General features: G+C 39.9%; 1 protein-coding gene across 1 annotated transcript in view; it reads right to left on the bottom strand.

Annotated features, from left to right (window-relative positions):
* TRUB1 (TruB pseudouridine synthase family member 1) overlaps positions 1-23,587 on the bottom strand; it is a 32,893-nt gene extending 9,306 nt beyond the window's left edge. Inside the window, exons 1-4 of the mRNA XM_003587896.6 lie at positions 23,230-23,587; positions 19,189-19,287; positions 12,914-12,969; positions 7,042-7,123 (exon numbers count right to left, since the gene is read on the bottom strand). Coding sequence (XP_003587944.1) covers positions 7,042-7,123; positions 12,914-12,969; positions 19,189-19,287; positions 23,230-23,521 — 529 coding nt within the window. The 5' untranslated portion in view covers positions 23,522-23,587. The remainder of the gene's footprint in view (positions 1-7,041; positions 7,124-12,913; positions 12,970-19,188; positions 19,288-23,229) is intronic.
* Positions 23,588-26,037: the final 2,450 nt, after the last annotated feature.

Raw genomic sequence — 26,037 nt, 5'->3', positions numbered from 1 at the left:
AATATGAACGAAAGACCAGAATCTACGAGACTCAAATAGAAAACACCTACAAAACTCAAAAGAATAGCACCTAGAAGCTCCAAAAAGGTAGAGCTGAAATGCCCATTTTGTTCAAATTGTTTTACAAACAGATGTATCTCATGATATGAATGAGGATCCATGAAAAATGTTTACTCTCTTGAAACATTAAGACATAATTATTGTTGATATTTTAGTTATGCAAGACTTGCAAATCTAGAGAGCCAATGCTACCACCATGCTGGCAATTGCTGAAAAAAATGCCACTGCTGATAAAATTGCTACAGTTCATAATTTAGTCATCCATACATTTTAAAAATAAGACCAAACAGCTTTCGAGTTCCACCAAGCTGGTCTCTTTACTGACATTTCTGCTAAGGCCAATTCCCCTGTCCTGCCTGGGTGACTCTTTTACTGATATTTTCCCACACAAGGTGACGAGATGTATTCTTTCTCATTCTACTTCTGCCATGGTGTCGCCTTCTCTGACTTAACATCCTAGGCAGGTATGGTTTTGCTGTTCCTGCAATTAATCATTCACAATTTTTAACAGCTATTTATTATATATATATAAATATATATATACACACATACACACACACACATATACATATACACACACACATATATATATATGTAGGTATTATCTCACCAATGGAATTCTAATCTCCTAAAAAGCAAAGATAGCTTTTCTTCTTATATAATGCATACAATTAAGATGGTGCTCGAGACATTCTTGTTGAATTAAATTTGCTGAGGAATAATAGAATCTCAAGGTCAAAAGAGCATTCCTAGTCACCTAGGAATCATTTATTTGATGCTTGAATCACCAGACAGAAAGCCTATGCAGCAAAAAAATTTTCTTATAAAATTCAATGGTTGCTCATGATTAAAAAAAACAAACAAATGGCAAATTAGGAATAGAAAGCAATTTCCTTACTTTGATAAGAAAACTAAAAAGCCTATAGAAAAAAATCTATAAAAATAAGGTACAAAATTTGCGCTTTCGGATAACAAGACTTATTCTAAAACTACAGCAATTAACATAGTTTAGTGTTAACACAAGGATAAACAGACCAAATGCAACAAGATAGATTCCAAACAAACCCACGCTTATAAGATGCTTGATTTGTGATCCAAGAAACAAGGTAGCGGGAAAAGTGCTGAGTGAACTGGATATCCATACAGAAAAAAACGGTAGACTGTAGATGTAATGTGAAAGGCAAAGCAATAAAGCTGCCAGAATGTAGAAAAATATCTTAATGCTTTTGGCATGGGAAAAGTTTTCTTAAACAGGACGCTAAAAAACTAACCATAGACTAAAGTAAAACCAGCAACTTGTTTTCCAAAAGACACAGCTAAGAGAGTTTTGTAAAAGACAAGCTACAGAGAAGATAATATCTGTAACACACGTGATCAAACAGAAGAGCACATATCCAGAGTTTTGGGTTTTTTCCCCCATCAAACTCATACAAATCAATCTTAAAAAAAAAAAAAAGTGACTCAATAGCGAGGGAAAGAAGAAACAAAACAAAGAAGTGGGCAAGAGACCTGGACAATAAACAAAGACGGCTTAGTACCCAAAAAACATGTGATAATACTGCTGTATCTCACTGTGTGTGTTAGTTGCTCAGTCGTGTCTGACTCTTTGCAACCCCACGGACTGTAGCCTGCCAGGCTTCTCTGTCCATGGGATTCTCCAGGCAAGAATACTGGAGTGGGTTGCCATTCCTTCTCCAGAGAATCTTTCTGACCCAGGAATCAAACCCTGGTCTCCTGCATTGCAGGCAGATTCTTTACTGTTTGAGCTGAATCTCATTAGTAATGAAATTTAAAACCACAATGAAACACCATGACCTACTGACCAGAATGGCCAAAACGAAAAACACTACTCATTACCATGTGTTGCCAAGGATGTGGTACAAGTAGAACGCTTATACACTGCTGGTAGAAATGCAAGGTTGTACAACCACTTTAAGAATTACTTGGCAATTTCTGGTGCAGTAAAATATGCACTTACCCATGACCCAGCAATTCCACTTGGGTATGTATCAGGGAGAAATTATTGCACATGTCTATCAAAAGACAGGCATAAAATACACATTGCAGCTTTATTCATAAAGTCTCAACCTGGAGTCAACACAAATATCTCAGGACAGAAGAATATGTATGTATACACACACACATCTCTCTACGTATTTTATACAGATGCACATAAATGTATGAGTGTGTGAGTGCTAAGTCACTTTAGTCAGGTCCAACTCTTTGCAACCCTATGGACTGTAGCTTGCCAGCGTTCTCTGTCCATGGGGATCCTCCAGGCAAGAATATTGGAGTGGGTTGCCAAGCCCTCCTCCAGGGGATCTTCCCAACCCAGGGATCGAACCTGCGTCTCTTACATCTCCTGAATTCACAGGTGGCTTCTTTACCACTAATGCTACCTGGAAACCCACATAAGTGTATATGTATATATACGGGCTTCCCAGGTGGCGCTAGTGGTACAAGAACTCACCCGCCAATGCACGAGATGTAAGAGAGGCAGGTTCGATCCCTGAGCTAGAAAGATCCCCTGGAGGAGGGCATGGCAACCCACTCTAGTATTCTTGCCTGGAGAATCCCATGGACAGAGGCTTTGCTGGACTACCGTCCAAAGGGTCAGAGAGTCAGACACGACTGAAGCAACTTAGCACATGTACATATACATACTTTTTTTCACACAGGAGCATAGGCAAAGCTATACTATAGTTTTAGGATTATCAGCAAAGCGTTGGACATTAGAATAGTAGTTATATTTAGAAAAGAGAGATGTTACAGTCATTGGGATGGGGCAGGAAGGGGGCTGCTAAGAATTTTTCTTTTTTTTTAAGGATTTAAAAATATTTATTTATATTTTTGCTGTGCCGGGTCTTCATTGCTGCACACGGGCTTTCTTTAATTGTGGCAAATGGAGGCTACTCCCTAGTTGCAGTGCACGGATTTCTTACTGTGGCGGCTTCTCTTGTTCCATGGGCTCTAGGGCAAGTGGGCTTCAGGAGCTGAGGCATGTAGGTTCAGTAGTTGTGGCTCATGGGCTCTGGAGTGTGGGCTCAGTAGTTGTGTCACAAGGGCTTAGCTGCCCCATGCCATGTGGAATCTTCCCAGACCAGGGACCAAACAGGTCATCCCTCACCACAAGGCGGGTTCTTAACAACTGGACCATCAGGGCAGCCCCTCTATTTCTTGACTAGACTGGGAGCTGCATGGATATTTGTTTTGTGATAGTTCATTAAGTTGTAAACTTACACTTTCTTCACTTTCCTTTATTTGCATAATACTTTATAAGAAAAAAGTTTCAGTATAAATAAAAGGTACCATGGGATGACTGATGCCCAGCTACACCCTAGCCCCAATATAGTGTGTGCCTTATTTGTTTAAATGACAACTGGAGACCCAATTCAACTTTTCAGCTTCCTCTAGGATATGTGGGCAAGCCAGACCACAATCTAGGAGGAGCCACTTGCATCAGATACAACATTAGCGGCATCCATTCGAGAAGACTTGGCAACATTCTCTTACGGGACCAAGAGGTGGTGGTGTTTAGAACAGAGGATTAGCAAGAGATGGCGCTTACAGTTTACATATCTTTCCTCCCAGTAACAAAGCCACAGGAGGCACAGAAAAAAGCTATTCCCATCACCAGAGCAGTAAGGCCGTCCCAGAAGCTTGGCTCATATCCAAGACAGCCTGGGAAGCCACGGCCTCAGTGTCCTGAGCTCCCTGAAGAACAGATGAGCACGCTGGAGCTGTGTATGCTCAGAGACACGGGCAGCTGTACCTGAAACGAAATACCTCACTGTGGATGAGAAAAGAGCAGCAGAAGGTAGGAAGATGCTTTGCCTTTCCTGGGACTTCCCTGCAGTCTTTTCAACGCCTCTATCACCAGCCTGGTTTATTCACACCCGCTAAATACTTTATTCTATATGCCATCCATTGCTCTAAGCACCAAAAACCAAGAGAGACATGGTCTCAGCCCAGCTTAGGAATTAACGTATAAAAATATATTAAATAAATGGCTAAAAATACTATTTAGAAATAACAGAAGGTGTCAGTATAGAGAATAAAAGGGCCCTATTAATAGGGTTTGAACGTTGAGTCTGAGCTAGAGACTCATTTTGTATGGCTAAAAATAGTAATTTGTCTAGATAGGATAAAGTGACCTGAGGTCATTCACGTGCCATTTACTGCATAACCCCTTGTTTTACCCAGATGGTGGCTGTTTTCAACAGGTCAATTGAAAGCTGTATTTTTCATTGCTGTGATGACTGGTGGGTGGCATCAGCAGCAGCACTTAATAGGAGGCCCAGGGATGCCAGACGGCCTGTGGCGTGCACAGGGCGGCACAGCGAGGAGCTGTCCATGCTCAGCACGAGTGCCGGACAGCTGCCAGATGCTCAAGTGGGCGACCTTCTGTTTAGAATTACTTTAGGCTAGAACCGGGCTTCCCTTGTGGCTCAGCTGGTAAAGAAAATCCACCTGCAATGCAGGAGACTGGGGTTCGATCCCTGGGTTGGGAAGATCCCCTGAGGAAGGGAAAGGCTGCCCACTCCAGTATTCTGGCCTGGAGAATTCCATGGCTTGTACAGTCCATGGGGTCGCAAAGAGTCAGACACGACTGAGCGACTTTCACTTCATTTAGGCTAGAATCTAAGTCCATTTTCCACTTAAATACAGAATTTTTTGTACAGTCTTGTTTAGTTGCCAAGTTGCGTCTGACTCCTTTGCGACCCCATGGACTGTAGCCCACCTGCCTCCTCTGTCCATGGGATTTCCCAAGCAAGAATACTGAAGAGAGTTGCCTTTCCTTCTCCAGGGAATCTTCCAGACCCAGGGATGGAACCTGCGTCTCCTGCACTGCAGGCAGATTCTTTACCACTGAGCCACTGGGGAAGCCCCCAAATCATTCTCTTCTTCAGTTGCTCCCACAAGGGGATACTGAACTTTTCAGTACTGAGTCATGAACACAACACACCTGTCTGCCTGCATTTGACTTGTGGCATTCACAGTGACTGATTTGTAAGTATCTGTTACATATATGTATCTGATTACTTCATGAAGACTTTCGGTGTAGTAATATCTGTGCATTTACACACTGATGTGACTATTTTACTATAAATTACCTTTATTTCTTCTTTATAGTCCATTTACTATAGTACATTGATTTTTTTCTTTTAATGTGTAGGTAGGGGAGAAAACCTCTGAGTTTTATTTCAGCATAATTAAGAAGGCATTACAAAATACCAGTTACAGGTCTTAGGATTAAGTCTCAGAGGGTTGAAAACACAGGTCCTAGTTCTCCATATGACACAAGTTTCTTTACAAGGTAGGTTTTATATTTATTTCCCCCTTGGTACCTGCTGTGCAGCTTAAACAGATGACAAACTATGCTGACTTACCAAAATTATACAGAAAAATCATGTCAATCAGCAAAACTCTATGAGCTCTCATTTTCTGGGACTACAAACAGTGTTCAGTCAACTATAGGGAGCTCTCCTTTTGAGGGCCTAAAGAAAGTTGTTTCGTTTCTTATATTCTCAGATTTCAAGACTATAATGAGATGATTTCAACACACTAACATACTTTCCTTAAGGTAAGTAAGGTCGTAAATGATACAATACAAAGGAGAGTTTTTAAAAATTCCAAAATGCTTCAGGGTAGTCCTTCCTACCAGTGTGTATTGAAGTAGTTCATCCCCCTGGTCCTCTTGTAATATCCCTACTCAAAGAACTGCACCATCACGTAACAGTTTTAAAACCCAGAAACCTACATCTTTTTTAACAACTTCCTCTCTGTCCCCATCCAACCAACGAGTCTCACCAATTTTACCGCCTCACCATTCTTCTAACTATATATAAACTGACATATAATGTAGGATACTCTGGAAATCTCTGACATCCTCCTAGGCCTCTGTAATCTTACGAGCATTCTGGCTGAAGATTATGGTTGGCTTTCCATTAAGTGGGCATACGCTGTTATTCCATCATAATAATAATGATTTCAAGGTTAATTCAACATTTATTTTTTAAAAGACTCAAAATAAATTGGTGATTTTTCTCTTCATTATGGTGCGTGATTAATCATGCAAGATACTAAGCCACATATAAATGTTAACATGACAAGAGAAGCCATTATGAACAAGGAGAAGGTTGGTCTCTCTACTGGGGGAATATGTAATATACAGTAAGACCACTCAACACAAAAACATAGGGAAGCAGATGTTAGACTGCCTAAAGCTACATTAAAAAAGGTAACATTAAGCACAGGCAAAGAACAAAACAAAACAGAAGGCTTACAAATAACTCAGTTGATGACATAATAATGTAGGTGAACTGACTGTACAAAAACCACAAGTGCTGCATTATAAATAGCATAAGCACGATGAGAGTTGCTAGGAAACCACTTCATTTATCTATCCTTTCTTAAAGAAGTGAAAGAAGGGATGGTAGAAAAATTAAAGTGCACCCCAGTGAGTTCTCTTTATTTCCAGAGAAATAGCTTTCCTTTTGCTATATCTTTTTGCATGCTCGAAAAGCACAGGAATATGATCAATTTTAAAGTGTGAAACCTAGTACATTTATTTTAACAGCTATGAGATAATTATATATACCAAAAACAAAACAACAACACTGACAAGATGCACGTAAAATCCAGAAAGAGAATTTCTCTGCTTTGTTTCACCAAAGACTAGGAAAAATGTCCTAAATCCTATCTATTATATAAGTGGTTTTTGCCAAGGGAGTTATTCGGAAGAATTCTGCATGTTAAAAAAAATATTGATTATAGGAAAAGGCAATTACTGCAATTCTTTACTAATAGGCATACCATATAAGCAACAATATGATAAACAATTTCCAACCTTTTTAACCTAAAGAAATGTACTGACAATTAAAATCACCGGAAACATAAGAGGCTTATTTTTAAATTCCAAATTCAGAGAAACTTCCTTTAAATATTAGAAATAAGGACTACATATTATGAGCTTCATACCATACGGTTTCTCTTCTGTTACGTTCCCTGTAGAATCTAGCGTGTCGGTAGCCTTCCCCAGTTCCCCAATGGCAACATATCTCTAGAGGAAGAGACACAAGAGAGGGAAACAGGCCATAAGGTAAAGAACTGTTATGCACATCTTAAAGCTTATACAGAACCTTACTAATAAACCTAACTGATACAAAATAAAGGCAAAACCAATAGACTGTAACTGCTTGGTTAGTTGTTGATATGTGGGAAGCACTGTATAGAGTGAGGAACATTCACAAACTTTCCAAACCAGCCAACATGACAAGGAAAAATCTGATTTTATTGATAATCATCGCTTATAAATATACAGTTGTTGTTGTTCAGTCACTAAGTTGTTTGCTACCCCATGGACTGCAGCATGCCAGGCTTCCCTGTCCTTCACTATCTCCCAGAGTTTGCTCAAACTCATGTCCATTGAGCTGGTGATGCCATCCAACATTGTACAAAAAGTTTTAAAAATCAGTTTTCTACTGGGTAGTGTAGACTGTGAAGGAAAAATTTTAAATATACCTAGGAGTAGAGATAATGGTACAATAATCCCCTACTTAGTCATCACAAGATTCAATATTATGTTGTTATTCAGTCGCTAAGTTGTGTCTGACTCTGTGACCCCATGGACTGCAATAATATTACTCCACATGCAACTAAAATTAATTTTTAATTATTATTTCTTATATGAAATACCAAGCTCAGTCTTAGGAACTTGATTATGCATTTAAACAAAAGCTAAATATGTAAAAACTAGTACAGCAGAGATAATGTACATATGTGTTTCTTGTAAGGAGAAATGGCTATGTCTTAAGCTCTCTGAAAGGATAAAAGTCACTTCTCAGAACTGCTCATTACTCACAAGTGAAGAATTAGATCACTCCTAGTTAACTGAGGATTGTTCTGCTTTCTGTCTTGGATCACACTGGTACTACATATTCTTTATTCTCCTCTCGTTTGGTCAAATTCAAATTTCATTTCGAGGATCACAGGAATTAGCGAGAAAAACGCAAGGAACAGAATTCTCACTGAAAAGAATCGGCAGTTATGTGAGCAGTTTAAGCTGGAGTACTTTGCAGAAATATGAGTTTATTAATGATAAGCTTATTATGCTACCACGCTGAAACATGGTTTTGAATGTCTTCATTAACAAGGAACAGCTCTATACAGTGCATAAAATGTAAGTCCTTCAAAATTTTCAATATAGTACTTATGAAATATAATGAATATTAATAGAGTGTGAAGAAAAGGTGCAAATTGGACGAACCTCTGGAGTAAGTGGATTAGAGATGCTCCAATCTTAGAGAGTTGCTAAGTTTCACAGGAGGAGCTTTACTCAAGTCACACTTCGCAGTTGACACTCATTAGTTAACCTAAAAATGCTTGTGTACACCTGGGGGAAATTACTCTCCTCTGAACACATCTGGGGGGTAACATCTGTAGACCCAGTGATAATACCCGTTCAATGGTTGAAGGGGATACAAAGGCTGCTTTCTGCTGAAATGCTGGCTTTGCCTACAGGCGCTATGGTTTTTCTCCACGTATACATGAGAGCAGCCTTATACCTGGGAAATGCTAGTTAAGAGCATTTTCATGGCACCAGCAATCTCGTAACAGAACATCAACCCTTCCATGGCTCATCTGGTTTCAAAAGCACATATAAATAACCAACTTTTAATCAGCAATATAGGAAGCTAATAAAGATAACACTCCAAAACCTCATCAAAGCCTGTTACTTCAGGGTCCATCTGCCATCCAGCTTCTCCTGAATGACTGGCTCAAAGAAAGTGTAATTTATGGAAGACAGTAAAGGGACTGTGAATCTATTGCCTTCTTCTGGGTGAGCTATATTCCATACTTAGATCAAGTTAAGTCAAAGGGATGTGTTCACCTAACCCCTAGAATCATTTTACCTGTTGTGTTTCATGCAGAGCCACTTCTGCACATGTTGTAGAACTATTTTTGAGAACCACTATCTATCATTCAATCTCCCGTACTGTAAAAAATTCCTTTTTGACTTTAATACCCAGAGTAAAGTTTCTTCCTTAAATAACTGGCATGCTTCCTCTTTCTCATCAATGTCATATTTTTGCCTAGGCCATCAAAAAGTCAGAGGTAGAAATAAAAGGAATGAAATTAACTGCATTCAAGATTTCCAATAGAAAGTGTTTGAATAAAATTAATGTCTATGGCATCTGTAATCAGAGTGATCCAACAGCCTATAACTCAGGAGAGAGAGATTTGGGGATAGATGAAACACATGGAAACAGTAATAACAATATTTACTGAGCAACTTTTGTGTAACAGGCCCTGTACAGAAAACCTATGTGCTTTTTTTACATAATATACTCAGAACCCCAAAAGAGAATGCAGTGAGAAAAAAATGACTCAAGAGAAAGTTGATCATCGGCACAGCAAAGCCTGACAGACAGGAGAGAAAGCTAATGATAAAGACAGGAAAGGCTCTTTTCTTAAACCTTGCTCTGATCTGACTGGGTAGGAATGCATATAAGGAGTGGTGGTGGTGGTGGTTTAGTTGCCAAGTTGCATCTGACTCTTGCCACCCCATGGACTGTAGCCCACCAGCCTCCTTTGTCCATGGGATTTCCCAAGCAAGAATACTGGAGTGGGTTGCCATTTCCTTCTCCAGGGGATCTTCCAGACCCAGGGATCAAACCCGAGTCTCCTGCATTGCAGGCGGATTCTTTACCTCCCAGCCACCAGGGTGCTCTAAATAATTGCCTTTACAAAATGAAGGCGAATTAATCCAATGGCCTAAAGATTTTAATGAAGAGGTTAGTTCTCTACTTATTAATTGATAGTGTTGCATGAACTGGTATTTAGCACACTGAACAGGATTCTAAGGACATCTCTTGGTTCAGCAGGAAAGAGTGTTAGGCCCTGTTCCGTTAGCAACCTCTTTCATTAGGACTGGATGGTAAGGCAATGGGGTATATGATACGATTGTTACCCGAACAATGAGTATCTGCCATCCTGGAACTAGATATCTCTACCCTTGTGGTAACTCCCCTCTAAATATACCAAGACATATTATGGGTCCTGGTCAAAAAAATTTTTTAAGTCACTGCTTAAGAAAAAAGATCTCCAAGATTCTGGCCAGTGTGAAAAACAAAGGCTATTTTTAAAAATTCATTACAGCTTCTAACTACTTTGATAAAAGTGTCACCTTCAACATGAAAGTGAAAGTGAAGTCACTCAGTCGTGTCCGACTCTTTGCGACCACATGGACTGTAGCCTACCAGGCTCCTCCGTCCATGGGATTTTCCAGGCAACAGTACTGGAATGGTCTGCCATTTCCTTCTCCAGGGGATCTTCCCAAGCCAGGGATCGAACCTGAGTTTCCCGCATAGCAGGCAGACGCTTTACCCTCTGAGCCACCAGGAGCGCCGATACTTAAAGGTAAAATGTAAAAGATTTAATTTTTTCAACAAGTGAGTAAAAGTCACTTAGTCGTGTCCAACTCTTTGCGACCCCACGGATTATATAGTCCATGGAATTCTCTAGGCCAGAATACTGGAGTGGGTAGCCTTTCCCTTCTCCAGGGGATTTTCCCAAACCAGGGATCGAACCCAGGTCTCCTGCATTGCAGGCAGATTCTTTACCAGCTGAGCCACAAGCATGTAATCTAAAATTAAAAGTATAAGAAATACTAACAGCTACCAAGATAATAATAACTCTTATTTTGCAAAGGTGAAGTACCCAAGAACTAGGTCTCTATAATAAGATGCACCTGGAGTTTTCTACTTATATTACAGTCATCTGAAGATCAATGATTTCACTGTATGACATTCAGCTTTCCTAGCTGAATACCAAAATGATTTGTGATAAATAAAATTTAAACAAGAGCCAATGATGTATGTATTTTTCCAGTCATCATACTTCTGGAAATGTGTCTGGAATTTACATGTAAAACCTTTCAAAAACATATAATGTGTTACATGTACTTATGGGTTTTTTTTAGGGGGGTGGATAATGAATATTTCAGTGAACTTAACACATTTTATCTTGGTGGGGAAAACAAACAAATGCCTTAATGTAAAATATATCTTATGTTTTTATTAAAAAGTGACTTTTCATTGTAAAGATTTTGAAGAATACCAAATAGTATGAAAAAAGAAAATAAAATCATCCATAATCTTGTATCAAAATAACCACGGTTTATATTTTAAAATTAAACATATATTAAGCAATTGGAAAATTCTGTACTAGAAACAGATTCTAACCTCCACATGTCAGGATTTAAATACACTGTTCAAATTACTGTACAACTGTCAAATTCCTCCATTTTGACACAATTGTTATGTTCTATGATTTTGGAGATTCTTTCATTTATCTAAGGTATGAAGATCCTTCCCAACCGAAAGACAGGCTTTTTATGCCAATTAATAACTAAAATGGGATGTTAAAGGCAATAGGTTTTCCAGGGCTTTTCATTTTAAGAAACACTTACTTAGACCTCTGGCCCTGAGAGTCTGGCCTAAGGGCCAGTACCCACTATGAATATGTTCAGAAAATGAAGGTGCTTAGAAACTTAATTTAGCAATTTGATATTAATTATATTTTTATAAAAGTCTGCAGTGAAATGGTAAATTTTTTAAATGGTCTTTGACCACATTTTCTTTTCTAAGAAAAAATTTAGAAAGCACCTTGCTGCTTGCTGCTGCTAAGTCGCTTCAGTCATGTCCGACTCTCTGCAACCCCATAGACAGCAGCCCACCAGGCTCCGCTGTCCCTGGGATTCTCCAGGCAAGAACACTGGAGTGGGTTGCCATTTCCTTCTCCAATGCAGGAAAGTCAAAAGTGAAACTGAAGTCGCTCAGTGGTGTCCGACTCTTAGCGACCCCATGGACTGCAGCCTACCAGGCTCCTCCGTCCATAGGATTTTCCGGGCAAGAGTACCTGAGTGGGGTGCCATTGCTTTCTCCGAGAAAGCACTTTACCAACTATTTATAACCCGCTTGCAACAAGGGTTTTAAAACAAGTAAAAAGTTTAGTCCAGGAACTTGCTGAAATTCTTCCCTTCCTAATGGATTATTAATCTTCCTTCCACATTTTCCACATTTCCTATCTTCCCCATTTTCACTGGTCCCAAGTCCAAGCTATTATAACCAGCATCTAGCTGCTAATTAGAATACAGATATTATTACCTCTTTTAAAGCTGGAAGAGGCCCAGAGAGGAGAAACACTGACATCTAGACTCATCTCAGGGCTCCTTCCACCTTGCCAGTTCAGTGAGGGTTCTCACTCAAGGCCTAAAGCCCAGGTTTAGAACCCCTCCTGTCCCCACTTAATCCCTCCTCCCTCTCCTATTCAAAGCCTTAAAGATGCTTTTACATGCAGTCAAGGAATGATGTAACATCATCTTTAAGAAGCCCCATTCTTTTAGTTAGTAAACATTTTGTAAACACTGAACAAAACATGTCTTTTGCTGGAAACTGCATGGCTTACCAAATGATATTGTTTCTACAAAAATTCTAAGGTTTAAAAAAAACTAATAGAATTTATGATCTTTAAGTTTTCTTTAAGAAATATAACTATACAAACAAAAAGAAACATACAAAAAACACCCTCACAAAAACTAAACACATATATTTAAGAATTATAGGTACCACAAAGTTTTGTTTCTATAAGTCAAATTTATTTTTCAATTATGAATTTACAGTCTCAATATTTTGAATCTGAGATTTCATGATTATAGACACTGTGATTAATACCCAGGATTGACACTCATTCAAGCAAGTTATACAGTTTATTTTTTAACTGATAAAATCCAACACATAAGCCATTAAGAAAACATTCAAGAAAAACAGAACCATTCCAGTATTCTTACCTTGGACCCTGATAACATACTGGTCAACATTTTTGTTCCCCTTCCAATTCCAACCACTACAAATCAAAGAAAGAGATATTATGATATCCTATTGTGAAAACTAGGTTTTAAAAATATGCTTTATGACATACACTGGGCACAGTTTCCTGGCATATGTAAAGTTAGAAAAGGCACTTATTTAGCATAAAGTCAGGGCTCTTATTACTCCAATCAGTTGAACTTGTCATGCAAGTAAGAAATTCTGAAGTGGCGGTAGGGAGGAGACCTTCTTTCTTTCTCTAAGTGTGAAACATAATATTAGAAACCTCAATCCAGACAATTAGATAACAAAAAGTTTTGAAAAAATCTCCAAGGACTCACTGGAATATTATATGGGCATCAGTGAAAAAAAAAAGCTACAGTTAACCTTGGGATGATAAAGTCTCGAACAGAGTTCACTATTAAAGCAAAAGCTATCATCGTAACTAATGAACCATTTAAAGATGATTAGTGCCCAGCAGTATACAATCAAGAAAATAGAAACATAACACATCAACACAACACAAAGAATAATACAGGGTAAAATGTGAGTCTGGAGAGTATATGTTTGCATGGACCAAATAAAAAGTACAATGGCCCACTTGTCTCCTTAATTTCAAACATTATCCTTGTGACAACACATTTCACCAGCCAAAGATGAGAAGATGTAATCATTTCTTCACTTAACAGCAAGCAAAGTTTCATAAGAATTGAAGTATTTCTCATTAGCGGATACAATTTTGTAAAAGAACACATACAATACATCCGTCACAATTCAGAACTATAAGAAACAAAGAGAAATGACTGGCAAGTTGAATGAATTATCATGGATGTTTATGGCAGATATCATCCAGTGAGTTTACCAAGTATCAAATTCTACTCTAAGTGCTTTCCATTTATTAGCTCATTTAATCCTTAAAACAAGAGGATACGATTATCCCTATATGATAGCTGAGGAAACTGAGGCGTAAGAGTCTCAGAACTTTGCCCAGTATCTCACAACCAGTAAATGCTGGAATTAAAATTCCAACCAGACTAACAGCAGACCTCCTTCCTTTCATCCCCCTGCCAACTTACTCATCCAGGCTTTCCTCTCACCGCCACCAGCCTAAATCAACCTCTCTGTTCTACATCCTACCTCTTCTTCTCCCAATTCATACCATTTCATTACCATTTCTGAAAACTCCACTGCACAAAGCTCCTGAACCATCCTCAATAGGGTCCCAAAGCCTACAGTACCAACTTCTTAGTAAAGTATTCAAAGTGTGTCCTTTGAAACACAGCGCACATCCCCATTCCTTCATAAAGTCTATCCCAAAGCCCCTCTCAGCTTCTTTGATAGTCATAGTGGTTCAAGGACTAACATAAAAACGGTCTGCCTTAGGGATCTTCTGTTGAGCAGAGCACTCTTCAAATAAGAGCACCTGCTGCTGAGGCAAAAACTTTGTATCATAATAACAAAGATTCGATTCAATTTTATTCCATTCAAGAAACCCCAATCAATATTTTGCAAGCAGCTACCAGGCACTCCATCCCAAGAACACTTTTAATGGAATAGCACATATCCTGATTTTGAAAGGGCTTATAATCTCGTGGGCAAAATACAATACAGACGAGGGAAACTGCAAGTGCTCAAAAAAAAAAAAGGTTGCCTGAATTAATGAAAGAATAACATTAAATAACAATACAACAGTACATGACTGTGTCAAAATGAACACAGGGATGATAACTACTGTAGGAGGTCACTCTAAATGGCAACGGAGTCCAGAGAATGCTTCGTTGAGGCCTTCAGAGTTAGGCCTTAAAGGACGTACAGGATTTGAACATGCAGACAAGAGAGAAGCGTGTTCTAAAAAGGAACAAATTGACAAATTCTCAGACACAAGGATGAGCACAGTGGCTTTATCAACCAGAATGCAGGGTTAAGAGCAGGCTGATGTGTCTGACTCTATCATAGTGAAAAGGCTGGACTGATGACGATTTCTCTGCTGGTTCAGTGATCCACAGTAGACAAGAAGGCATCTGAGAGTAACCCAGCTCGTACACGTATACAGTCTCCTGTGTCAAGCGCTCAACTGCTTCTGACTCTTTGCGACCCCGCCAGGCTCCTCTGTCCATGGGGATTCCCCAGGCAAGAATGCTGGAGTGGCTTGCCATTTCCTCCTCCAAGGGATTTTCCCAACCCAGGGACTGAAGCCATGTCTCCTGTGTCTCCTGAACTGTAGGTGGATTCTTTACCCGCTGAGCTACCGGGAAAGCCCAGAGTATATATAAAAAAGCTGAATTAAAAAAATCTACACAGACAAAAAGCTAGGGAGAAATATAACCACAATGTTGACAATAATTATTGCTGGAAGGTGGATACTTTTTACTTTCAACTTGATGTTTTCTTGTATTTTCTAACCTTTTTCACCATAATTTTCTAAGTTTTAAAGTTAAACTTCAAAATAGTATATCAAAACTTAGTTCCGTTTTAAGTAATTTATACTGAATATCACCTTCCTACTGCTTGTGCAACAAATTACCAACAGAGTGGTTTAAAACAACACAAACTTTTTATCCTACAGTTTTGGAGGTCAGAAATCTGAGGTGGCTTTTACTATGGTATAAATCACAGGGTCAACACACTGCCTTCTTTTCTGGAGGCCCGAGGGGAGAACCTTTATCTAGAGGCTTCCCAGGGGAAGTTCCTTGCCTTTTCCAGTTTCTGGAGGCTCTTTATCTTCCTTGGCTCAGGACCCCCTTCCTCATCAAGGCCAGCAATCGCATCACTGCAATCTCTGCTTCCATTGCCACATCTTCTCTGACACTCTTCTGCCTTCTCTTCCAATTTAAAGACCCATGTGATTACGCTGGATCCACCAGGATATTCCAGGATATCTCTTAAAGTCAACTGATCAACAACATTAATTCCATGTGCAACTTCAACACATCCTTGTTATGTAACCTAACATATTTATAGGTTCTGGAGACTGGGACACAGACATCTTTAGCAAAGTCATTATTCTGCTTACCACAGCATTTTCCAGAATTTCGTAAGCCCTCTTTATAGAAATATATATGCTTTATATAATATATATGTATTATATGTGATAATTATTTAATATTTGAAAACATTTTATAAATATTTCTAGTACTTATATAAAATATAGATTAACAGAATTATAAACCTGAATTTCAGATTATATTTTAAATTGTCAGCTAAATTCTTAAATCTTTACTATCAATATTTCCCCCTCAAAACAGCAAAAACAGCCTAAAATGTTGAAAGTAAAAGTGTATTTTTCTACTAGGTCCAGTTTTGTTAAAAACAACAACAATACAAAAAAGCCCTTTTACAAAGCTCTTCACAGGGTAGAGTATATATCAGTATACTATAGACATTTCCTAAGATATTTCAATAAACCTTCTGAGAATTATAGTAGATGTTATCACTTTTTAAGAGATAAACTGAAATTCTGGGAGGTTACAGGATTTGCTCAGGGTGTACGTACTTAGTAAATAAGGTAGCCAGTATACAACTCATGATGATTACAGCCCAGTGTTCATTTTACCATACACCAAAAATCAACTTTGCTTAACAGTCTGTAGAATTTAGACAACAAACTTTCCTTATTCTGTGACTAAATGTCTACTTTTTAAAAAAACTATTCTCAATAGAAATCACAGGTATTAAGAAAAAAGTTAATAATTTTGACATATGAACACACTATATCATCATTGAAGGACACGTGTGATCAAATATAAATTAAGCCTCCAAATAGAAAATTATTTCCAATGCAATTTCTTCCACTCACACAAATCTCTAACAAATGCCACCCTTTCACAATATTAAAATGGAAGCTTTCAACAAGATCCCTTAGATTTAGGGTAAAAAATAAACTTCTTTACTCAGTACCCTGAATATTACTATTTTCTGCATGCCAATGATTAACAACAATCATAAATTAATACAATTGGTCTATTCATAAATAAGTGCACATTTTATCCCCTTTCTTCTTGGACTTCTGTTCTTGCTTTAGAAAGGGACTTCCCAGGTGGCTCGGTGCTAACAAATCCACCTGCCAGTGCAGGAGACACAGGAGACACGAGTTCAATCCCTGGGTTGGGAAGATCCCCTGGAGGAGAAAATGACAACCCACTCCAGTATTCTTGCTTGGAGAATCCCATGGACAGAGGAGCCTGGTGGGCTACAGTCCATGGGGTCACAGTCAGACACCACTGAGCGACTGAGCATGCATGGACGCCTTAGGAAATGGAAGGCTGTAATAGGCATCAACTCAAGAAGAGCTGAACTGATAAGAAGCATGAACCCACTTCTGGAAGCAATGGTAAAGAATGCTGTGGTTGATTAGTAATCTCTGCTGTGGACATGGGGAATAAAGGCAGGAGTGCCAGCTATTTGCCATCCCAGGTTAGGGCAGAGACTTTAACACTCAGCACATCCAGTTCAACTCTTGATCTCACCACTCACTAACCATGGGACCTCACATACAATAAGTGCTCAATAAATGACTATCAATTATTATGGTCAGAAACAGTAGTTAAGGTGTCAGAATTTGCCTATTCAAGTCTTCTAACTCAGGAAAATGAATTTTCACGTGTTTTAACCTCAAGTAAAGATGTTTCTGCCAACATGCATCACATAAAATCTGTAAATTTTAGAAAATGCAAATCATATACTGTTTCCAATTTTCTTGAAAAATATAATTTTATTTACCAATTTTATCCTTTTCTTCTAAATAAGCATCCATTTCCTTTGGCTGGCTTAGATCAGGTTTGTTTTTATTTGCATCTAATTTTAGCTCTAATAAAATGGATTGGATGCTGTAACACAGTATTTTTCAAAGCATGAGTCACATTCCATTAGGACAGCATGAAATCAATTTAGGGGATTATGATCAACATTGTAAAAAAAAAATGGAATAGAGTAAAATAAAAAACACCAGGGCATGTAAAAAGGTAGGCTTGTTTCATAAAAGTTTGTTTCTAGTATGTGGGGCAGGGGAAAATAGGGAGAATTCCAAATGTGTATTTCTGTGACTATGGATACAGTTATAAAAAGGTATCTAAAAACATACCCCATCCTGCGGATACACACTTTAGCAGTCTAAAAAGAAAGACTTCAGGATCTCTGCATGTGTGCTAAGTCATTTCAGTCGTGTCTGACTCTGCGACCCTATGGACTGTTGCCTGCCAGGCTCCTCTGTCCATGGGATTCCCCAGCCCAGAATACTGGAGTGGGCTGCCATTCCCTCCTCCAGAGGGTCTTCCCCACCCAGAGACTGAACCTGCATTTCCTGCAGATCCTGCATTGCAAGCGGATTCTTCACCACAGAGCCACAGGGGTGTTCCCTCAGAACCTCTACTAGATGCAAAAAAAAAAATACAAATTAAAAAGGTGGAAGAAAAAAGGGCAAATGACTCTTCTTCCCTCAATCAATTCTATCAATCTTCTTCCACATGCAGTAAGACAATCAACTAATGTCCCCAAGAGAAAGTGACTTCCTCTGAGTAACTCTAAGGTTCATTTTCTGAAGATACAGGCAAAAAAACAAAAAGAGTCATATACTGTGTCAGGAGTCCCCAAGACTCTCCCACGCTGAAAGATTCACCCATGGCTAAGATTTATCTACAGTGACATCCTAAGTTTACACAGCTGGATCCTGTTTCCTTCCATAACTGAAAAAGGAATAACATGTGTACAATGATCCTGCTCAAGGGAGCCCATTGGAAACCCAGCATCCATAGTTTTTATTGGAGGGGATGAGAGGAATGGTCATCCATGCACCCTCTCACTGCGTGGTAGGACAAAAATCTCAGACTCCAAGACGGACAGCAGGTGTCCAGCATAAACCACACTGTTTACACAAACCACGGAGGCACACCAAACCACGCTTATCAGATGGGGAAGGGTGGGTTCAACCCCAAATCCAGGTCCCCAGATGCAGGCAGGCCTTCAGAAAGATAGTGAACTCAGGCCTGCTGTGTTAATTCTTTTCTGCAGATACAAATCCTTTCTCAAGGTCCAACCACACTCCACAGACGAAACTGGCTATTTCTAATATACCCTAATATAGCCCTTCTATACCTTGTAGAAGGGCTTCTTGAGAAGTTGGCACTGTAAATCTAGTAGATTTGAAATATTTCAAGTAGACTGAAAATGACATGGCTTTAGTCAATTTTGTCTGTTCTTAATCAATATTGCTTTCTAATATAAGTGGCAGTTACATCAAATTTCCATTCATATCTCTTACCCAGGACTCCTCGGGCTGCACTGTCTAGAGTCCCTCCATGCCCAATTTTCAAAGTCTGCTTTTTCCTCTTGGTCCATTCTGGAGAAGGCATTCCAGCTTCTTTAAGAGTAATTGGGATTAAAAAAAAAAAAAAGGTAATTACTTAGAGAAATGAAGTAGAATCTCCATTACTATGGGATGAGGCAGTGTGGATGGAGTACTCAAAACAAATAAAAAGTACTGTACAAACTTAATATATTAAGGTTATAGGAACTGACTCATTTGAAAAGACCCTGATGCTGGGAAAGATTGAAAGCAGGAGAAGAAAGGGACAACAGAGGATGAGATGGCTGGATGGTATCACCAACTCGATGGGCTTGAGTTTGAGTAAGCTCCGGGAGTTGGTGATGGACAGGGAGGCCTGGCGTGCTGCAGTCCATGGGGCCGCAAAGAGTTGGACACGACTGAGTGACTGAACTGATAACAACATTACTGACAAAGAACAGACTTTAAACTATACAGACACTATCTAAATTACAAAGAAATAGTATTCCCAAATTAGCTGTCGAAAACCTAGAACTCATTTTGCAAGGGAAAAAAAATTTTTTTTAACTGAGTAAATATCCACACTAATCCACAAAGATCCAGTAAAGTCCTGGCAGTAGTGGGCTGGTAGATGGAGGATGATGAGAAGAAGTTTTTACACAGGCAGCTAGTTTTAAAAGTCCTCAATTCCACCTCTAAAATCTCTCTTGTTCCCTGGTGTTCTCTGCTGGTCACTCCAGCTACCTAAACATCTGGAGTATATCTCATTCAGGGTTACTTCTGAGAACACTATGTCCCCAAACTATCTGTATATCTGCCCTCCTCTCCTAGTCAAAAGTCACCAATTCCTTAGAGAAGCTAATCTCACCAAAAGGTTACATGGCAAGAAGGTAACAGTTTAAGATGCCACTTATATGCCAAAGCATTTAGATTTTAAATAGAGACCAGGAAAAAAACAAAAGATGCCAGCCTGGCCTATCTCATATTCCTATTGTAAAGAATAAAATGAAATAATGCTACCTGAATGTACTTTAAAAACTCAAAGCTCTATACCAATATGCTGTTATCATCATCATCATGGTATATAACAATATATTGAGAGAATACTAGCTACTGGACTTCAGATGAGAATGGAGAGAGAAGCAGGAAGAGCTGTATTGATCTGTATCCTTCCAAACCCATAAAACTTTCCTTACTTCCCAGGTGACACTAGTGAGAAAGAGCTTGCTTGCCAATGCAGGAGATGTAAAAGGCCAGGGTTTGATCCCTAGGTTGGGAAGATCCACTAGAGAAGGAAATGGCTACCCACTCCAGCATTCTTGCCTGGAGAACCTATGGACAGAGGAGCCTGGTGGGCTACGGTCCGTAGGGGTGCAAAGAGTCCCACACAACTGAAGCGACTGAGCATGCATGCCTTACCACTGACACAGAGAAGATGGGAAACAGAGTACAAGAAACTGAAAAGCAAGGACAGAGCAAGGTAAGGAGAGAAGGCAGAGCAACAGTGGAGAAGCCAGGTGAAAAGGCCAAAAGGATGTGCCGGGCTGTAATCACCACTTAATTACCACCTTAGTGAGTTAGAGGAGAAGGCGATGGCACCCCACTCCAGTACTCTTGCCTGGAAACTCCCATGGATGGAGGAGCCTGGTAGGCTGCAATCCATGGGGTCGCTAAGAGTCGGACACGACTGAGCGACTTCCCTTTGACTTTTCACTTTCATGCATTGGAGAAGGAAATGGCAACCCACTCCAATGTTCTTGCCTGGAGAATCCCAGGGACGGGGGAGCCTGGTGGGCTGCATCTATGGGGTCGCACAGAGTCGGACACGACTGAAGCGACTTAGCAGCAGCAGCAGCAGTCAGTTAGAACTCCGGTGTCTGGAACACGATCCTAATGTTACTCTCTGATTATGACATCACCATGCTTGGAAAGATATGATGATATGCTTTAACATGAACTGTAAGGCTAGGCCTAGACTTCAAACCCTTCACCTTGACCTGTAACCCATTATGACTCTCTCATACTGTACTTATAGAAACATTTTGGGAACTCTTTGTATTTTTAACTTAACAGCGCTCGGAGAATGGAGGCCCTAAAGTTTACTGTCTTCCGTTTGTGCTTTTCCCTTTTTCCAAGTTTGACGATACCTTACCTCTACTATGTTGGAAGCTGGTTCACCCCACTGGCATCAAGGATGAATATTTACTAAGATCTTTTCTAGCTATAAAGTTCTGCTATGTTTTAGGCCTTGAAGGATTCAAAAAGACAGAAGAGCAGAGATTTTAGTGCCAGATGAATCAGTTAAAGGCAAGGAATATTAATAAGGGCCATGACAACTGACTGTGGCCTAAATCAGCAATTGTCAAACCTGGCTGGCATTAGAATGTTGTGTTCTGGAATCTGTATCTTTAAGAGAACCTTCCAGGTAAATTCTGACAACGAGTCAGAATAGCATTTAGAAAGCCCTGGTCTAGCTAACATAAATATCGAATTGGCCAATCACAAGCAATATAGAGATGGAGAATAATCAGAATGTCTACTTCTCAGTGAGTGGTTTCCAGAAGACAGTTCAGCAACAGCACGGAAACAATCAATTTTAACTAAGTTTCAACAAGAAATTTCAGTTCCTGGAGACCGATTAACCAGAAAGCCAGGCTATGGCTTTAATCCTATGAGAAATCCTATGAGAAACCCATCTGAAAGAAAGAACAGAAATTATTACTTTGAGGAACAAAAAAGCCATAGCTTAGCTAACAAATAAGGCCAAAGGAAAGCAATTCTATGACGGAATCAACTCCATGACGACACCACAAAGCTTGTCCCTGATGTAATTACCTCCTTCAACATCCTTACAGATAACAAAGTATAATGAAAGTATTAACAAAAGAATGAGGAGATATAACACAGGTATTAAATATCTTCAGGAATTTACCAACTAACATCTGAACCTGTAATGTGTCAGTTTTAATTAACAAATTCCTACCAGAATACTTTGTTTTTGCAATAAAAAGGGAAGCAGTAACATTTGCCAGGGGACACTATTCAAAGAAGAAATTTCCTGTACTGATTTGATGGAAAAATAAGGAAGGGCCAGGCTCTGGAGGGCCTTGAAAAGCTAGTTAAATAGTTTTATCACCAAAGGCTACAGAAATTACTGCTATGAGCTCAGTTAAGGAGGAGTTGGTGTCTTTCAGATCTGGCTTACTGCAGGTGTCAAAAAAACACTAAAAGTTCCTTGATTTCACTGTATGAAACGAACTACTGGATTGACAAACTGAGAGATCCTTTAGAATTTTCTAATATTCTCCCAGTGTATATAAAGAAACAAACAAACAAAAAGAATGCTCTTAGAAGTGACCAAATTATAGTGTTCAACAAAATGTGGTCCATAGACTGCTTACACCAAAATCATTGGGAGCAACAGTTTAAAGATGGACTTTCCTAAAAACACCCCATACCCTCAGAATCACTATCTCTGAAAGGGTAAGGATTAGAATCTGTATCTGTGCAAGGGACTTTAAATAATTCTTATGTCCACTCTGTGAAAAACAGTGTTAAGACTTGGTTAAGTAATATCTACATTTCCAACATATTTTTAAGAAAGCAGCTTTGGAGTGTAGAGAGCCAGTGATTCATTTGGGTACAGTTCACTTATGTGAGCCAAACAAAAGGTTTCTGAGGGATTAGATTACAGAAAATTGGTCTGCATGCCCAAGAGCAGAAGTTTATTTGTGGGTGTGTAGGTTTTGTTTTTTGTGTTTTTTTTTTTCTTGTTTTTTTTTTTTTTTTCCCTTGAGAACGACAACTGCCAACTAGACTACAGGAGTTCACGTTAGGACAAGTCCTAGCCGGAGATGCTCCAGATTTCTGTCCAGAGTTTACACAGTGGTCGTTCTCCCTTTCCCTTCCTTTTATCACTTGAGCCTTGAAAGGGCAAAAAGCCTAGCATGCTCCGTGCAGCTTCCGCTCTCACGGCGACCGCATGGCCTCCGCCTGGTCCCCACCCGGCTGCAGTACCTGCCAGCAGCTTCTCCTTCAGCCGATTCAGCAACTCGGCTGAAGTGGGCCCTTTGGGCTTGTGCACAGCGAACACGCCGCTCAGGGACAACAGCTTAGTAGCCAACGCGGGCTTGGAGACCCTGGCTTCGGATCCGGTCCTGGCCGCGGCCGCAACCGCCGCGGCTGCAGCCATCGCTGAGGATGTGGCGGCCGTTGCTGCAGCTGTCCCTGCACTTTCGGGGACTGGGGCTGGGTCTGCTTTCAGAAAGGACGACAACACCACCGCCGCCGCCGCCTCAGCAGCTGCCATGCTTTTGTAGTCCAGACCGGTTTTTTATCTTGGAGTCGCACGCTAATGACGTAACAAGGAGCGCGCCCGACATCCCTCCTGCCTTTCCCTTGCTTCGAAGTTACCCGGGTGGGTGGAATCGCAAGGGCTTGCGGGAGTTGTAGTCTTTGGTTTTCTCGTGCTGGCTGAGAGTCTCTGACCCTTCTGAGGGCTCTGATGGAGTAGTTTTTCTTCTATCATCCTGTTTGCTTGTTAAGTAGGGTTAATTCGGTGCCGCACGTGTAATTCACAGTTTCCGAACCCAAACACCAAGGCTGTGTAGATTTTCGGCGAGAAATATCTTCACATCTCTCCCCCATCCCTTTTAAGAATTAAGTAGACCCAGCATCCAAGAACAGAAAGTTCAGTTCAGTCGCTCAGTCGTGTCCGGCTCTTTGCGACCCCATGAATCGCAGCACGCCAGGCCTCCCTGTCCATCACCAACTCCCGGAGTTCACTCAGATTCACATCCATCAAGTCGGTGATGCCATCCAGCCATCTCATCCTCTGTAGTCCCCTTCTCCTCCTGCCCCCAATCCCTCCCAGCATCAGAGTCTTTTCCAATGAGTCAGCTCTTCGCATGAGGTGGCCAAAGTACTGGAGTTTCAGCTTTAGCATCATTCCTTCCAAAGAAATCCCAGGGCTGATCTCCTTCAGAACGGACTGGTTGGATCTCCTTGCAGTCCAGGGGACTCTCAAGAGTCTTATTCAACACCACAGATCAAAAGTATCAATTCTTCGGCGCTCAGCCTTCTTCACAGTCCAACTCTCACATCCATACATGACCACAGGAAAAACCATAGCCTTTAATGGACGAACCTTTGTTGGCAAAGTAATGTCTCTGCTTTTCAATATGCTACCTAGGTTGGTCATAACTTTCCTTCCAAGGAGTAAGCGTCTTTTAATTTCATGTGATTTTGGAGTCCAAAAAAATAAAGTCTGACACTGTTTCCACTGTTTCCCCATCCATTTCCCATGAAGTGATGGGACCGGATGCCATTATCTTCGTTTTCTGAAGGTTGAGCTTTAAGCTAACTTTTTCACTCTCCACTTTTCACTTTCATCAAGAGGCTTTTTAGTTCCTCTTTGCTTTCTGCCATAAGACTGGAAAATTCTGAAAGAGATTGGGAATACCAGACCACCTGACCTGCCTCTTGAGAAATCTGTATGCAGGTCAGGAAACAACAGTTAGAACTGGACATGGAACAATAAACTGGTTCCAAATAGGAAAAGGAGTACGTCAAGGCTGTATATTGTGACCCTGCTTATTTAACTTAAATGCAGAGTACATCATGAGAAACGCTGGACTGGAAGAAACACAAGCTGGAATCAAGATTACCAGGAGAAATATCAATAACCTCAGATATGCAGATGACACCACCCTTATGGCAGAAAGTGAAGAGGAACTAAAAAGCAAATTTACTAATAAAATGCTGACTTCTGCTGCAGCTTGTGAAGAACTACGGTTCCCATGGTTGACTGCTTTATTCAATGTATTGTGCGCTTGGATTCATGATTCAGAATTAAAATACACCTAAACGTAAGCTCTATTAGAGCAAAGAATCTGTTTTACCTAGTTCACTGTTGTATTTCAGTGCCTCACACGGAGTAGGCACTTAAATATTTGGGAACACGTAAATGGATACGAATTCTTCGAATTCCTAGAAGAAACCTGTAGGCCAAGCCAGTGCTAAATCTTGTGGGCTTATTTTGATGCCCTTCATGCAGGCCTTTCCACCCCTTAAATCCTGCAACTCACATGCAATTCTTAAGAATTCTAAGACATTTAATAGTAATTCTTCTATGGATTGCATTCTTTAGTAACACATTGCTTAGGCATTATTGCAGTTCATAAAATTAAACTTTTCCTTTTGATTTGAGACCTATCGAAGTTATTCACTCCCAAACAAGATTCAAGAACACTGTTCTGATCCTGGTAGAAGGCAAAATGAAGAAAAATTCTTCATTTTTACTTCCCCAGATACATTAAATGGTATTATGAGTATTGTGAGACAGACGAAGTTTGTGTTCACTGTTCTTAGAAAATTCCTTACAATCACCCTTTGTCTGCATCATCTTTTTTCCCATTAGTGTCTAGAATCCTAATGATGCCTCTTAGCTACTCAGAATCACCCATTATGGGATCCCATTTGAATTTGCCCCATTCCTTAAAGAACAGGAAAAAAAATGTTTTAAATACAATAGTTATTTCTTCCTATATTTCCAACCCTCCCCTGCTTCAGTCAGATCACCAGACCCTCAGTAAATCTTTGGAGTGCCCAACAATGTAACCTAGCCACACAACTGTACACTTTTAAATGGTTAAATGGGAGATTTTATGATATATATTATACCAGAAAAAGAAAGGAGGAAAAAAAAACCAGTATCTGAAGAGGGGTGGAGAAAGAAGGAGAGTTTTCGTAGGGTGGAAAGCTGAAATTCCTTGAAGGAATTTACTTACTCTTGTGGTCTATTATAAAAACCTAAGCTAAATGAAA

The sequence above is a fragment of the Bos taurus genome, chromosome 26 (assembly GCF_002263795.3).
Source record: "Bos taurus isolate L1 Dominette 01449 registration number 42190680 breed Hereford chromosome 26, ARS-UCD2.0, whole genome shotgun sequence".
Classification (NCBI taxonomy): Eukaryota; Metazoa; Chordata; class Mammalia; order Artiodactyla; family Bovidae; genus Bos; species Bos taurus.
Note: the sequence above shows the minus strand (reverse complement) of the source record. Positions and strands in the feature narration are given on the sequence as shown.